We start from the raw sequence: 15,599 nt of genomic DNA on the forward strand, positions 1-15,599 counted from the left end.
AATTAACATTCGAAAAGTCCTTAACCGACTTTTAAATCTAAATCTTACAATTACAATTGCAAAATTATTCAGCTTGACCTGTATGTACAGTAGTTGAACACTGTTAACATTTCATAACATCTTACCTCATGGTGTGGCAAATGTTACATGCAGGCCTCCACAGTACTTTTCGATTAGGTTTAATGTGGATGTTGTGGTCTTGTTTTACAGGGGTTAGCGAGCCAGACGCAGAGTGCTTACTTCCTACCTGAATTTGCTCTTTCTCCACAAGGAAGCTTTCTGGAAGACACAACAGGAGAGCAGTATCTCACCTATCGCTATGATGACCAGGTCAGAATAACAGAATTACACACACATTCCCTGTGAATATTCATCTGGATTGTGTCTATTCAATTGAGATGATTTCTAATTAAAGTCATACTTGCCACTTCATATTGTGGTGATTAAATTGCACTTTGTAAAAATGCTGCTCTGTGAAATGATCGTGGTTCATTAGCTTCTTGAATTTAATACTAGCTAATAGGCTTTGTTCTAACACCTCGTGAGCTGTCTTGATGTGTGTGTGTGTGTGTGTGTGTATACAGTAGGGCCTATATGTAGAAAATGTTAATTTTTTTTGCATATAATATATAATTTTACCTAATATACGCTGGATAATTTATGTAAATTTTATATATAAAAATTTGTATCAGTATTTTTCAGTATTGATTGAAAATGTACATTTGACTTTAGAGTTGCATGATTTTTTTGTAGAAAAGTAAACTCAGTAAGAATGTCCTCGGGGCGTATGATTAAATGAGTCAGTGATTAATTTCACAGGATGGCACAAGTCAATGAATGAATCATTTCTGTTTGTGCATATCTGTTCTGCACTAAGGGGAAAACAGTTCGAAGGATAGTGAGAAATAATATCAGTTCTACAATGTGTCATAATTGTGCTATGAGTAACTTAACATTTAATATGATATAACCCTATTATATGTCTTCAACATTGATAATAAGACATGTTTCTTGAGCAGCAAATCATCATTTTAGAATGATCTTCCCAGCCCCATACGAGTGTTTTTAATATATTTTTATATTAACTCTTTCCCCGCCAGCGTTTTTTTAAAAAGTTCCCAGCCACCGGCAGCATTTTGAAACATTTTCATAAAAGTTTCATCGCCCCCATTATATTTTGTTGTATGAATATCTGAACATGCAATATATCAAAAGAAAGAACAGAGCCTCTGCTTTTAAACAGAAAATTAAAACATTTTATTCTAGCTTAGTGCATTCTTTTTTCAATCAATACATGAATGTGGGTAAGTTTCATTAAAAAGGCAACATTTTGAGAAAAACACGTTTTTTTTTTCCAGACTACATCCAGATGGGATTCAGAACAATGATCAAAACATAGATGGAGTAGATCGAGTTCATCAACACCTCAAAAGCTTGCACAGTCCTATACCTCATCCTAGATTTACATTTCATTCAGTAACTTTAGCCAGTTTTGATTTATAATGTTTATGATCGCGTTATTTTACATATGCATCTGCTTACATATGCTATCGTTTGTTTCTGCTTATTTTTCACCTGTGTTTTGATCCGGAGATTCAGTACTCTTTCAGAAGATGTGTCATAGCGCCCCCTACCGTATAACAGTGAAAACACGGAAAGCAGGACATTTCCGTCAATGGCGGGGAAAGAGTTAAGCAATATGTTATGAGAAGCTATATTGTGTTGTGAATATAGTGACTGCTGAAAGGCTTTGTCAGGCACGGCATGTTTCGTATCAAAGCAGTTACTGTTGTGTGTATCACGACTGGAATGGTGTATTGACCAATCAGAAGCCTGGACCTAATCTATCTGTTTTAGGACTATGACACTGTGAAAGTGTTAAAGGTGTAAGGGAACATCGATACATCGCTTCACAGAAAGTGGAGAGGGAAAATCACCCAACTGTCACACCGTCACCAGTCAGAAAGAATAATGGATCAGAGCCATTGAAAGAGTTTTTCAGTGGCTCTTCAGTGGAGGAGTTTACATACAGTAGTGGCCAAAAGCTACAAGTTGGATGAAACCATCAAAATATTTTAAATATGAGGGAAGAACAAAAGGTTAAGGGATTTATGTGACAAAAATATTTGGCAAAAAAAGCTACAGGTTTTATTTTACTTTGCAAAAATATTCATAGAAAAACAAAAACTCACAGGAAAAAGTATACATTAACAAAAAGATAATCAGTTATTCATATTTTGTTGGTCCTCTATTGTTTTTGCATGTGTTCAAAATTTCTTTGTATGACAGCGTGGACAAAAATTATATCCGCACAATTTGGCCTGTTTCACTTTAACACATTTTTACTAATTGAAATAAAGAATGACAATGTCAATTCTCCAAGGCTGGACATCACTTTTGGCCACTACTTTGTGTTTGAGTATTCACAAATTTGGTTATTATTATACAAACTAAAGTATTTATGCATGTTATGGCGATGAATGTTACATTTGCATATTTTGTTGTATAGGTATGGCAAAGTAAAAGTGTTGAGAAGCAGCTGAGGCTCTGTCCTTTCTTATTTTACTTTATTTACCTCAGGAGTTTTTATGTAGCTGCACGTGGGAAAGAAAACACATGATATAAGACCGATTCAATGCGATTATTATGACCATGGATTAACACATATACACATGGCTAAACAAATCAGAACCTGGAACGCACCTTTATTGAAGGCACAAGACCTGTCAATGATGTAGAGACTGATTTGTCAAATTTTGAATGATCATAATTCACAGAAATAATATAACCTTCCGTGACATGCTCTGTGTTAGCGGCGGTTGGAGCATTTCCACTCGATGCAATCAGTTAAGACTTTCAGATCAGCCCCTCGGCTTAAGGGGAATTTAGGCCAGGCCGTCTCGGTAAACCCTCTGTAACAGGAAAGTCCAGGTAAACCCAAAGTTTATAGGCATTATAAAGCTCTGCCTGAGTGTTTTCTTTTGAACGCCTGCCCTGGGAGCCATTAACCCAGACACACTCTGTGCCACTGAACTGTTTTGGGGCCTGTTATGGAAACCTTGGTTCACTTTAGTTCAGCACTGATGTCTGTTTCCAGGCCAGTTGTTATGTCTGTGACGTGTTGGCATGCATGTCCAGGATGGCTTTTATTATGGTGATTTAATACTGGAATGCGGTGGTGGCACAGCAACCATGCAAACACATGCTGCTTCCTGTTGTTATGACAGACTTCCAAGCATTTCTGCTCGTATGGGCTCATACTAATGCACTGCTGTTGTATATCAATGCTGATAGGTGTGTGTGTGTGTGTCTCTGTGTGTGTGCACGAAAACATACTCAGTGGCCCTGTTTGCAATAGAATTCTACCTTACTACTCTTACTTTTGCTGCAGCATATATAGAGTATATGTGATTTTCAATTTCTAATTGATAAATTTAGCATTGTTTTCTAGTTTCAGTTTATTTTAGTTAATAGTATTTCAGGGCTGCTAAAGTTAATCCGATAGGATCATTTAAAAAAGGTTGTTACATTGGAGGTGGATTGTTTCACGTTTTAGAATATACCCTGTATCAGAAGTAGTAAAATTAATTTCCAGCCATTTGTGAAAATGTCATTAAAATGTATTTGACTTTTTTTGTAATTTATTATTTGATCAGGCATAAATTTTGATACATTTTTTTTTTAATTTTTATTTAAATTCACAAAATTTGATTGGAAATACAACCTTTTTGACTTCTAAGATGATAATTAGACTTCTTTCGCTCAATTAAACAAATTTGTGTGGACTTTTATTCCAGACTATTTTTTAAAGGAGTATTGTTGCACAATTTTTTTCCAGTTTCGCACTGTTATTTTCTGTTATTTTAGTATTGTTTATATTCTATTATATTCTATAGTATTTATTAATATTTTGAATTAAATTTGTATATTTTGAATGTCATTTGATTAAATTTTTTTCTTCATTTTTAAAAAAAAAAAACTTTTAAAATATTTTCATTTAGCTTTTATTTTAATTTATTTAAATTTTAGTTTTAGTTTTAATTTTAGTAATTCAACTATTTATTTTTTAGTTAGTTGCCAAGGAAACATTTCTAATTTTCATTTTCTCAGTTAATATTTAAATTGTATTTTATTTTCAAAAAATATATAATAACAACACAGACACAGTGTATAATATATTTTCCTTTGACAACATCTCTGTACAGTGTATATAGACAGTTCCCAATAATTTCAACATAGTTTCCATTCTTATGCAGACACAGAAAATGTCCTTGCTGAAAAAAAGCATCACATTCCTGTCCATTATGGGGGAAAAAACTATACGACTGATGTTTTAAATTTAGAATATGTCAAAAGATTGTAAAATCATCCCAGTTGTGCCGTCTGAAAGGTAAAGGCATCAAAAGAAAATGCCACCGGCCCCAGTGCCGCTGCTTGCATGCTGTTTCTCTCCATTAGAAAGAAGGTGGATACCATCCAGGCCTGTGCCTGCTGAGGTTAGCCACAGATGGAGGGCTTTCCCCTACAGACACGGGGCTTAAACTAATAGATAATGCACATGTTCCCTTTGGGCATCTCCCCGGCCATCCGAAACCGTATAAAGCAGCTTTCCTCAGAGAGCCCCGTAAAGCATATCTAATGGTTTTTTGTGTTGCGCTACCTGCTTGAGACTTTGAGTTTAGCCAGCTGGAGATTTTTGGCTCAATGCAGCACGCTAGTGCCAGTGTTTCCACTTACAGCCAGTCCAGTTCTCTCTAAAATAAGTTCTCATTTGAAAAGACGTGACACAGTGCAGGCAGAAGGTGGATTTTTAATGGATGGGTTTGGAGTGTGTTGATTAATTTGGGTCAAGGGGCGTGCAACGGTCGGGGAGATTTGAACGTCTGGGTTTGAGAAGGTGTTCACCTTGGGAAAGCCAGTGCCAGGTTTCATCTTTGTGGTGTTTGACGGGTTTTTTTGTAAGAGTGGCCCCCGTCTGTGGCACGCCGATGTGCTGGAATGGAGATTTTAATTGAGAGAGTCAGGCTCAGCATGGCTTAAAAGAACTCAGAACTTAAATACTAACTATCACTGAAGTGAACAATAATGAACAAAGCAGGAGGGTGTTGCATTTTAGCCATAAAGTGTGAGGGGCCCTGGTCTATACTGAATGCATCTGCATAATGATATACAAAATAGCCGGTAAACAGGTGTTTTGCATCATAGCTGTTTTTATATTGTGTGTTTTAGCACAGTTGGAATCAAAGCATTGTTCTCTTACACTTTAGATTAGGGCCAATTCTCACTATTAACTAACTATTAACTATGACTTTTGCTATAATAAGCATCCATCCATCCATCCATCCATCCATCCATCCATCCATCCATCCATCCATCCATCCATCCATCCATCCATCCATCCATCCATCCATCCATCCATCCATCCATCCATCCATCCATCCATCCATCCATCCATCCATCCATCCATCCATCCATCCATCCATCCATCCATCCATCCATCCATCCATCTATCTATGTGAGCGTTCATGCATGGCTGCTCCTAATTGTCTCTAATTAAAGCCTGAATTCTTTCCAACTGCTAAAAAACCCATTTCATCACCCCACTGCCTGCTAATGCTCATAACGCCTTTTTATTCAATGACACCCTTGATCTATTTTTAATGTGGATTAAAATTTCCATAAATGCGCTTCTCTGAATGCCTCCTTTGACTTTCAGGTCCGTGTGCCAAAGAGGATGTTGGTATTGCCAAGGTTGGGATGCTAATCAAGACTCTCTTAGTTATATGGGACATCTAGTGTTCTACCCTGAGCACTTTCAGTCGAGGGTTGTGTAAAGTCCCATTTGCCTAATCCTCAAGAACGCCTGACAAGATGTGGCTCAGTTATAAGTTAATGCTTGACATTTGAAATTAGATAGCGATGCAAGCTTTCTAGTTCAGCGTTGGTAGGCAGATATAAGCTGCAGATGTTTTGTTAGTGCTGTGGAAAACAAGGGCGTTGATGCCAGAAACATTGACAAGAACAAGTTTGGGGTCAGTAGGTTTTTTTTTTTGTTGTTGAAAGAGTTTGATACTTTTATTCAGCAGGGATGCATTCAATTGATCAAAAGTGACAGTAAAGACATTTAGAATGTAGCAAAAAGTTTTTTGTTCCAAGTAAATGCCGTTCTTTTGAACTTTCTATTCATCAAAGAATCCTGAATAAGTTTCCTCAAAAATATTACGCATAACAGCTGTTTTCAACATTGATAATAATAAGAAATGTTTCTTGAGCAGCAAATCATCATATTAGAATGATTTCTGAAGGATCATGTGACACTTAACACTGGAGTAATGATGCTGAAAATTCAGCTTTGCTATCACAGGAATAAAATACATTTTAAAATATATTAAAAGTTAAACTTTTTCTGTAGTTTTAATCATATGCAGCCTGGGTAAGCATAACGTCTTTAAAAAACATACAATTTTTCATTAAATTTTACAGACCGTAAATTTTGGACACTAGTGTGTGTTATTTGCTCACTCTCATATTGTTCCATATTCTTCTGTGAAACAACCGTAGTGACCACATTTATCAAGATCCAAAAAGGACCATAAAAATAGTCTAAACAACTTCTGTGCTATATTGCAAATCTTTTGAATATAAGCTTACTGTGAGTCTAAAAGTAGGGTCTTATTCACTGATAATCTTTCCCTTTGGCAAAGCTTTAAAATCTCACTTTCAGATTCAGATTCAAAAATCAGGTTTGACCTAATTTGTCTTTTTTTGACTGAGCCTTTGATAAATACAAGGCAAAAATGTGTCCTCAACCTACACTCACAAAGTTCAACATGAACTTCAACATGACAACAAAACCTCCTGCCTGAAATGAAATGTTTTTTTATTGAATGATGTTTCATTCATTGTTGCCAAATCATTTTCATGGTCACACCGCATAAAATTATCCTCAGACCTTGATGTGTCAAGTTGTTGATAAGACTAGAATGAAGATGGAGAGGAAATTAAACATGTTGGTATTGGTAGAGGAAGCATGCCAGGCATGTCTCGTTTTGGGTTGGAATGGAGCGGTAAAATATTTTGATCCATTTCTGAAGTCAGGAGTTTTCTTTGCCATATTTAATTGAAATATTTCAACCTCAACTGCCCCCAGCACAACTATAATAGCAGCTAATGTTACTAGAACCCAGATTTATCTTTTTATTGTTCCATTCACCATATCTGAACTACTTTATTAATAGTTGTTCACAGCCATTTCATCCAAATGAGTCATGTCATGAGTCATTTTAACTTTTTTCTTTACTTTTTGGTGTTTTTATGGTCATTCTGGAGCTTGATATTCATGGTAACTACAAACTGTTGATATATGGAAAAAATAGCTGTGTGAAGTGTGTTCCACTGGAAATATAACAGCATATGTGTTTGAAACAACATGAGGGTACGTAAATGATGACATTCCATTCTTGTAGTGCGGCTGAATGCTGTTATTTCTCTGAGAAAAGCACAGAGTCACAGTATGCAGACCACATGATGTTAGTATTAACTTAGGAAACATAATTGTGTAACTTCATGTAGATTAGTCAACCGTGAAGGCCCTGCATTACAGCTGCCATCAATGATATTCAGGGAAAGTGTGTGTATCCTATCAGCCTCTCTCTCCACCATTATTAATCAAATCTGGAAAACTTCTGGAATTTAACCTGGGCCGAAATGACTGGGTGTTATTTTAGGTCGCATGTTTTTGCTCGAGGAACAGGCCTTTTTGAGGTTCTGACTTATGGGCAGGGAGGGCAAGTTGGATTGTGTGTGCTTTGCTTTGAAAAATATTAATGTTGCATTGCATTAAAGTTGGCATGAACCGATGTTCTTCCCGATTGTGACGTATATCCAAGAGGAACGGCTTCTTGAACAAGAAAAAATGTAGGACAGGGACTTGATTTTGTCATGGGGAAATTGATTGGATGTTTGGATCATTGTGGTTTGCTATTGGTCGATCTTATGTGAGTACTGGTTGTCCCGCCCTCATATCAGTAAACACATCATCAGAGAAGAGAAGAGATGTCGCTGCAAGAGGGAAGGCAAGTTATTTTGAATAAAGATTACTAGGGCACATGAATTAAAAATAATGATGTGCATGGATAAATCATTTTTAATAAATTCTGCAATTTTTCATAAAAAACAAACAAATTGAACTGTCAATTTTGATTTTATTGTGACTTTAAGGATAAAAAATTATCTTACTTAGCCAACTTGGGTATTAGCACACGAGGCCTTAAAATGCTGTCTAAGTAGGGAGCTCACTAGGCTTTGGAACAGAGCTATTTACACTTACATTTTTACAGTTAAATTGATTTAGCTCATGTGGGGGTTTTCATCTAAAATATTTAGCTGTTTTTGTCATTAAGGCTTCAACTTGTGTGTTTTGCTGTTCCTGCTCTGTGGGGGTATGTGTGTGTGTGTTTGGGGGGGCTGTTGCTGTTCTCAGATCAGCTTGTTTCAACTTAAGGGACCTGCTCAGGCTGCACACCTGTTGTGTCAATTCCCTGCATTCAAGTTCACTCAAGGTCATATTTTTAACATGGTGACCACGTTTGAATACATATGCGAACTGCGTTATGTTTTATGTGTGTGCGTGTGTGCGTCTCCTGTCCCCCCCCCCCCCCCCCCCCCCCCCCCCCCCCCCCCCCCCCCCCCCCCCGGACAACAGGTGTGGCCCCTGGAACAGAACAACCATCTGGATCTCGTTTGCCTGTCTTCTGAGAGCACGCCGATTTAGCAATCGCCTCATTTTGCAGCCCTTTTTCACGTTCTCTGACACGGCCTTCTTTGGTCGCGGTTTAACATGAATACATTACGGCAGCGCCCCCTTCACCATCACTGCGGCTTTGGTATTACGTTGAATTTGGGCAGCGGTTGCGTTTACTTTGCAGGACGTCAGCGCTGACCGTAGGGAGAAGATTGAGCCGCTAAGAATTTATTGCTCTGTGAGGAATTCCACTGGAACAAGAGAGTTTGAGAAGCAGGAACAGATAACAAAAGGATAGATGATGCCAGGGCCGTCTCTTGGGTTGTGAAGCAGAGGTTCAACAAGGTTTAACTCAAACAGAGGCTTCTTTAAGACATTCTTAACATGCTGGAGAGATCAGATATTGTCCTCCCTGTGTGCTTTATGTGTCTCAGTTAGGACTTCGCATGAAACACTGGTCTAAATTAAGTTGTTGCAAACAATTCGAACAAAGGGACCTTAGAATGCAGGAAGAAATATTCAACTCAGCAAAAGCAATTACCTGCTAAATCAAATGAGGTCGGAGAATGTCTCGCTCCTGCCCCACTGCATCATTCACTGATATTTTATGTGTGAGGACAATCAGAAGGACTAATTTTCTGTGGGGAAGTGGAGACTGCAGGGAACTACATCTTCCTAAAAATGTAATGAGAAAATGATTTTCGGTGTAATTGGTGCATATAATTTTAGTTTTAGGTGTGTAGTTTAGTTTGAGTAGTGCGTTGCAACACACTTTCCCTGATTTTGAAAATAATCAAATGCAAATAACATAAACTACAACATTTACGTGTGAATTTACAGTTAAATTAAAGATTTACAAGGTGAAGTTTTGGAAGACTCTGGCCTCCCAGTGGTCAGAGCCGCAATTAATTGAGTGCATTGCTAAAACTAACACATCCTTGTGGAGCGCCAGAGTTGATCGTGCGGTGGTTGGATGTGAATTTTTGCAGCCTCACTAGCTACTGCCTGTCTGTCAGGAAGTTGATCACCTAACTAATGTAGGTGGGCACAGAGAGCTGAGTTAATTTGGACAGGAGGCCAAACTGAAGTCCACAAACAGGATCCTAGCATAAGTCCAGATGTTGCAGGATGTAATGCAGTCCCAGTCCCATTACAGACCTGTTTGCTCAATAAGAAAACTGAAGGGGGTTTAGCAAGGGTCCAGTGATGTCCTTCAGCTGGTCCAACACCAGTCTCTCGAAAGACTTCATGACCACAGACATTAAAGGATCAGGTCTGTAGTCGTTCAGTCCTGTGATCTTGGGGTTTCTTTGAATGAGGATGATGGTGGAGCATTTAAAGCAGGTACTTCACACAGCTCCAGAGATTTGTTGAAGATTTGAGTAAAGATGAGTGACAGCTGGTCTGCACAGACTTTCAGACAGGTGGGCGAGACATTGTCTGGGCCTGATGATTGCCTGATCTTCTTTTTCCGGAAGAACTGGCATACATCCTCTACACAGATTCAGTGCAGGTTGAGCAGTAGGAGTGGGGGGTAAGCAGGAGGTGTTGAAGGTTGTGTTGAGTGAAGGTCAGAGTGGGTATGGGCTGCGAGACAACCTTTTTCAAAACAACAATAGAACTCATTCAGGGGTGCGTTTCCCAAAAGCATTGTTAGCCAAATATGTTCGCAAGTTCTGTCATTATCAGCATAGTTCAACGAGCTGGTGTTTCCCAAAACCAACGTTCCAACGGACATTCGCAAACAGCATCGCAAAGTTGTGTGGATGGAATGACAACTCTCGACCTGTGGTTAGAAGCAGAGTTTCTAGTTTGCATGTGGACTATTCTGAGTAAAATAAGCAAGTTGACATTCCGTACAACCTATGTCTTTTATTTAGTTTCTTTTGTCATTTATGTCTTTTAGTTTGTCAAGAGGTTTAAAGCTCCGTTTTTGAAGACTGCACATGTGCGTACATACTCTACTACATAAGAACGAGCCTATGATTGAATCTGGAAAAATAAGAAATAGTCCTCAGATGCCATGTCTGTAATTTATAGCAAAATATAGCATTAATTCGATCTCAAACAGATTCTTTAAAATAAGTTATTACTCCACCACGTATGTGACGTCATTAACCAACGTGGTTGAACGACACTTTGCGACAATATGGTTTTGGCAAACAATCGTGACTAGCAACGTACTATGGTAGTTAAGCAGCGAGTTACGTCGTTGTACGGGAAACACCCCTGATCATCAGCCAGTTGTTGATTCCCAGCATATAAAGATGATGATGTCTTGTAATTGGCGGTGTCTTTGACACCTTTCCACCTTCTCTTAGCTACTCTTATCTCTTGTTTTTTTGGCCTGTTACATTTTTTTTACATTATATGTTTTGCCCCCCCAAGGCAAGCTCACACTACAGGACTGTAAGACTACCTGAATTGTTGTGGTGCTTACACAACAGAACAAGGTTTCTTGTCATCTGTTGTCTTATCATAGCAGCACGCATACTACACAACACAGTACTGAGGGGGTGCACAAACTACCAGACATTTGGTCACGAGGCAGTCCCGACCAACAGTGAAAACGTGGCGATAATATCAAACAGGTTTGAAAATATCACATTGTATGTGACTTTTTGAGACAGGCTCAGGTCACGTCACTGACCTGCTCATACTTAACGTATGGTGACCACAACAAGCATATTTTGGACGCGATCCGGGGTTTTTGTTGCAGACCTTGGAAATTTGTCTGGGAGAGCAAAATCCAGCCAAAAGTCATGTAGTGTGAGCTTGCCTTAAGAGATATTATTGAAAGATATAGATGCTCTAACATTTTATGTATTTAGTCTGTTATACTATTATCTCATTGATGTTTTGGCCATATAAATAACAATATCTGGCCAAATTTTGCTCTGTTTGGGCCTCTATATAAACCTGAGATTATTTTTTTCAACTTTGAGTATGAGCACCATAGACTCACTATAACTATATCATACTGTATGGGCTTTAAAAACCTGATTTATCAAATATGATGCAAAATCTATTTTTAGATTTTCAGCTGAGATTAAATAAACTGTTCCATTTAAAAAATATTTCTGACTATCCTTTCCTATGCCAGGCTTAAAAGGGTTAAAAACAGATTTTCAGTTGGTTATTTCTTCAGTTTAGTTAGATATAACTTCAGGTCATACAGACAGAATGAACAAGCGTGCAAGTTATTGTTGATGCTTCAACAGCTTTACACCCAAATTCAATTAGATTCATTCAAGACCTAAATTGTATAAATATAATTTTTTTTCTTAGCCTGTTCTGTCCTTATCATCGCGTCATGCTCGCAGATCCACCCCCCCAAAAGGCTTCAAAAAGGGCCGAGTTCTAATTGAGGTGGGCAGCATTGAGTAACCATAGCTACAGGAGCCGTGTTATCCCAGCCGAACTACGGCCCACTTGCTCATTCCGGGTCTCAACAACCAGTCGCTAACTTTTATTACAGGGGAGCTCAGATGGATTAGGCCTGAATTGCAACAAAGAAAGGCTGTGCATAGATTTTACGCCACGTTACCCCTTCCTGGGAACTGCCCGTCACCGGCTTTGTTTGAGAGTGGACGTTTTTGGAGAGCTGTGTATACACCTGCTTTGTGTCTTGCTACTACACACCCTCAGACACACATAGACACACACGAGCACAGGTTCATCCTTTATTCAACCCCCGTAAGCAAAATGAAGACAATGCACGCTGCTAAACTGTACAAAATGAGGTCTATAAACCATTTTACTTCTATAGTGTGAATGAGAAGTCTTTATTTTATTAGAAATAGCATGGATTGTGAAACTTAGGTGTTTTTTTTTTATATAAACAAAAAATAATGACATTTATTTCCAAGATTATAAGTAGACGCTAAAGTTAGGTTGAATTCAAGTTAATATTTTTTTCTTAAATGCACATGCGCAACACTCTACCTGCTCCCGAGAGGGAACGCCTATTAAACGTGTGCACAAGCTAATCATAGCTTACATTAACTTTTACTAGCAGTGATTTTAAATGGATTTCTCCAAATAGCATGCCAAACTTTACCTGTCAAGAAACTTCGCGACTGAGGCATCAGTGGGAAGCCCAACCTGTGTTTTGAGCGCACGCCATCGTGTGAATCATGTGCACGAGCACGTACGACGGCCTTACGTAAACATATCACCAGAATGATTGACACTTAGGAGGACCAATAGTCTTGATGATCCACCCGGAAAAAGAAAATCCTCCGCTATAACTTTAATATTAATATTTTGAGAGTTTCCTGTTTTGTTTTATTTTTTATTTAAAACATGTAATACATTTGTTTTTCAATTTTTTATTTAACGTATGCTGTTCCCAACAAGCAAACTATTCTGCATATTGGGTTGTTTTATTTAATTTTTAAATATTTTATTAATAATATTATATTTCATATATTTTTTTTTATTTTTTTTAATTTAATTTTAAATACATAGACTCTTATCAGAGTCTGCAGTCAGTTTTCCTCTTGAAATACTGTCATTTCTGTCAGGACCACTATCGTCAAATACGATTGACAGTTAGCATACAGTTTGGATTGGCGTTATGGTTCTATTCAGGGCAGCAGCAATAACCCCCCTTAGGGTAAACAGAACAGAACCAACATGAATGAATTGCAGATATCATTACATCAATATTTTAATGTACAACATAATTCGAGAATTTAGTCTGATTCAGAGAGGAATCAGAACGCCAAATCCAGACTGGACGAGAGGAGGAGCTGGGGATGGAGGAGGGTAATTAGCTCCTGAGAAACGCGATAGCTGCTGATAATATTGAGGAGCTTATATATGTATACAGTGATATAGGCGTCGTATTCCCATAGGTAGACGTGGATCAGCTGATGCGAGCTTGACTAACGTGACCTGCCAGAACTGGATATTTGGACACTACACTTGATATTTAAGCACCCTTGGTATCAGTCTGAAAAGTTGTGCATTTTGGTGAAGAATTACACAGACAAACATTTTGTTTCTTTGGAATAGCATGCAATGAGTCATGCACAATAAATAACATGCATTAAGAAAATAAATAGGGACAATTATGATTTCATGTTGACTATTAAAGCCAGAGGTCATCTGTTGATTTGATTTTGGCTGATGTTTTCTGTTTTTACTGAGGTCATTTTGTTTGTTCTGGAACGGATGAGCCAGTGTGTCGCGCTGATCAAAGGCTGTAAATAGCTCAGGATGAGTGTATATGTGTATATGGTCATTCTGAATCTAGTGTTTGATATTCAATCCAAATCCAAATTAAAGTAAACATTTAAGTGCTTATACAGCACCCCATTTCTTTCGATCATTATTTTCTCTTTCCTTTCAACTTTGCATAATAACACTTCTGAGTCTAATATAGGAGAGATAACTGCAGGATACAGGTTTCTTGGACGCTCAAGATTGCATGCTACTAATATTATACTTCTACACTACAGTATTTATGTATACTGTGCACAGGGGATTTATTTTACTTCACGTCATGTCACGTCACATCACATCATGTCATGTCACTTCACTTAACTTCACTACCAGAGCACACTGCTAGGAATAAAATACCCCACAATGCAATGCACTCGAATTGACCTTCCATTTCCATCACTATGATGAATGAACTGGACATGATATCAGCTGCGATCTCTTTTATGACTCATTGTTTGAACAGTCTGCCAAAAGTTTAGTCAGTTTTTATATAAAAAAATTAATTATTAAGTGGACGAACTGAGGTAAAGTTGAATTCCAGTTAGTACGATTTTTGGGTGTAAAATATATTTGAAACACACATGCTGTTCTCACTGGGCATTAATACAATTTTGTATTTTATTAATATTATGTTCAACAATAATATTAATATTTTGAGAGTTTTATGTCTAAATTTAGGATATTTTTAATTCATATTTTAATGCAATACATGTTATACAAACTGACATCATATTTTGCCTTAATTAATGAATTAATAATAATATATTTTTTAAAAAAATATTATATTTTTTATAAAATACATATAACATATTTGTATTTAATGATTTTATTTGAATAAATAATTGGATATAAGATATTCCTGAAATACGTATGCTGTTCACACTGGGGAAAACTTAGATTATGTCATGTTTGTTGCTGTTTTTAATACTGATATTTATATGAATACTCATATAATAATTTATATTTCATGAGTTATGTTTTTAATTTGAAAATATTTTTTCATATTTCAAATAAATATATTCAATATTTTTGTATTTGATAATAATTTTATTTTATAAAAATAATGAATATTATAATAATTTTATTTATTTATAATAAATCAAATAAATACATAAAGAAAAATGCATTCAGACTTTCAAAGCTTAGAATATAACCCTGCTGGTTTACACTGGTGTTGTGTAACGGTGTGGTATACTCAGGAACAGGCTCAGAAGATGAAATCCAGAGGAGTGCAGGAGAAGGAACAACTTTAGTGAACACAACGAGGATAATTACTAAATACCTAAATGACCTAATAATGACGGTTGCCAAGGAGACGGACAAGTAGCGGGAAACTGAACTAAGAAACATGTGTCATATGAAATCACACTGAAAGTCCATGAACAAAACAAAACTGAACTGAATGTGACAGCTGTATGTGATATTGTTGAATATAAGAGTTGAAAAGCAGCTCATAGATGCTGATTAGAAAGTTCAATTGGGCTTGTGCTTTTCTGTGTTGAGATTTGGGCTATGAGCCCAGACGCTCTGTGGGGTTCTCCTCCGTTCCTCCTCCTCTCGCGCTCGCTACCTCTGTTTCTCATGCGCTCTCATCCTGTGTGTGTACTTGTATTTTTGGACTCGTTTG

The 15,599-nt window shown here is 37.3% G+C and overlaps 1 protein-coding gene across 1 annotated transcript in view; it reads left to right on the forward strand.

The window, feature by feature from the left end:
• Positions 1–15,599, forward strand: part of adamtsl3 (ADAMTS-like 3) — a 162,160-nt gene that overhangs the window by 23,314 nt on the left and 123,247 nt on the right. Inside the window, exon 3 of the mRNA XM_079866508.1 lies at positions 211–330. Within this exon, the coding sequence (XP_079722634.1) occupies positions 211–330 (120 nt within the window). The remainder of the gene's footprint in view (positions 1–210; positions 331–15,599) is intronic.

This window comes from Squalius cephalus, assembly GCF_949319135.1.
Source record: "Squalius cephalus genome assembly, chromosome: 3".
Lineage (NCBI taxonomy): Eukaryota > Metazoa > Chordata > Actinopteri > Cypriniformes > Leuciscidae > Squalius > Squalius cephalus.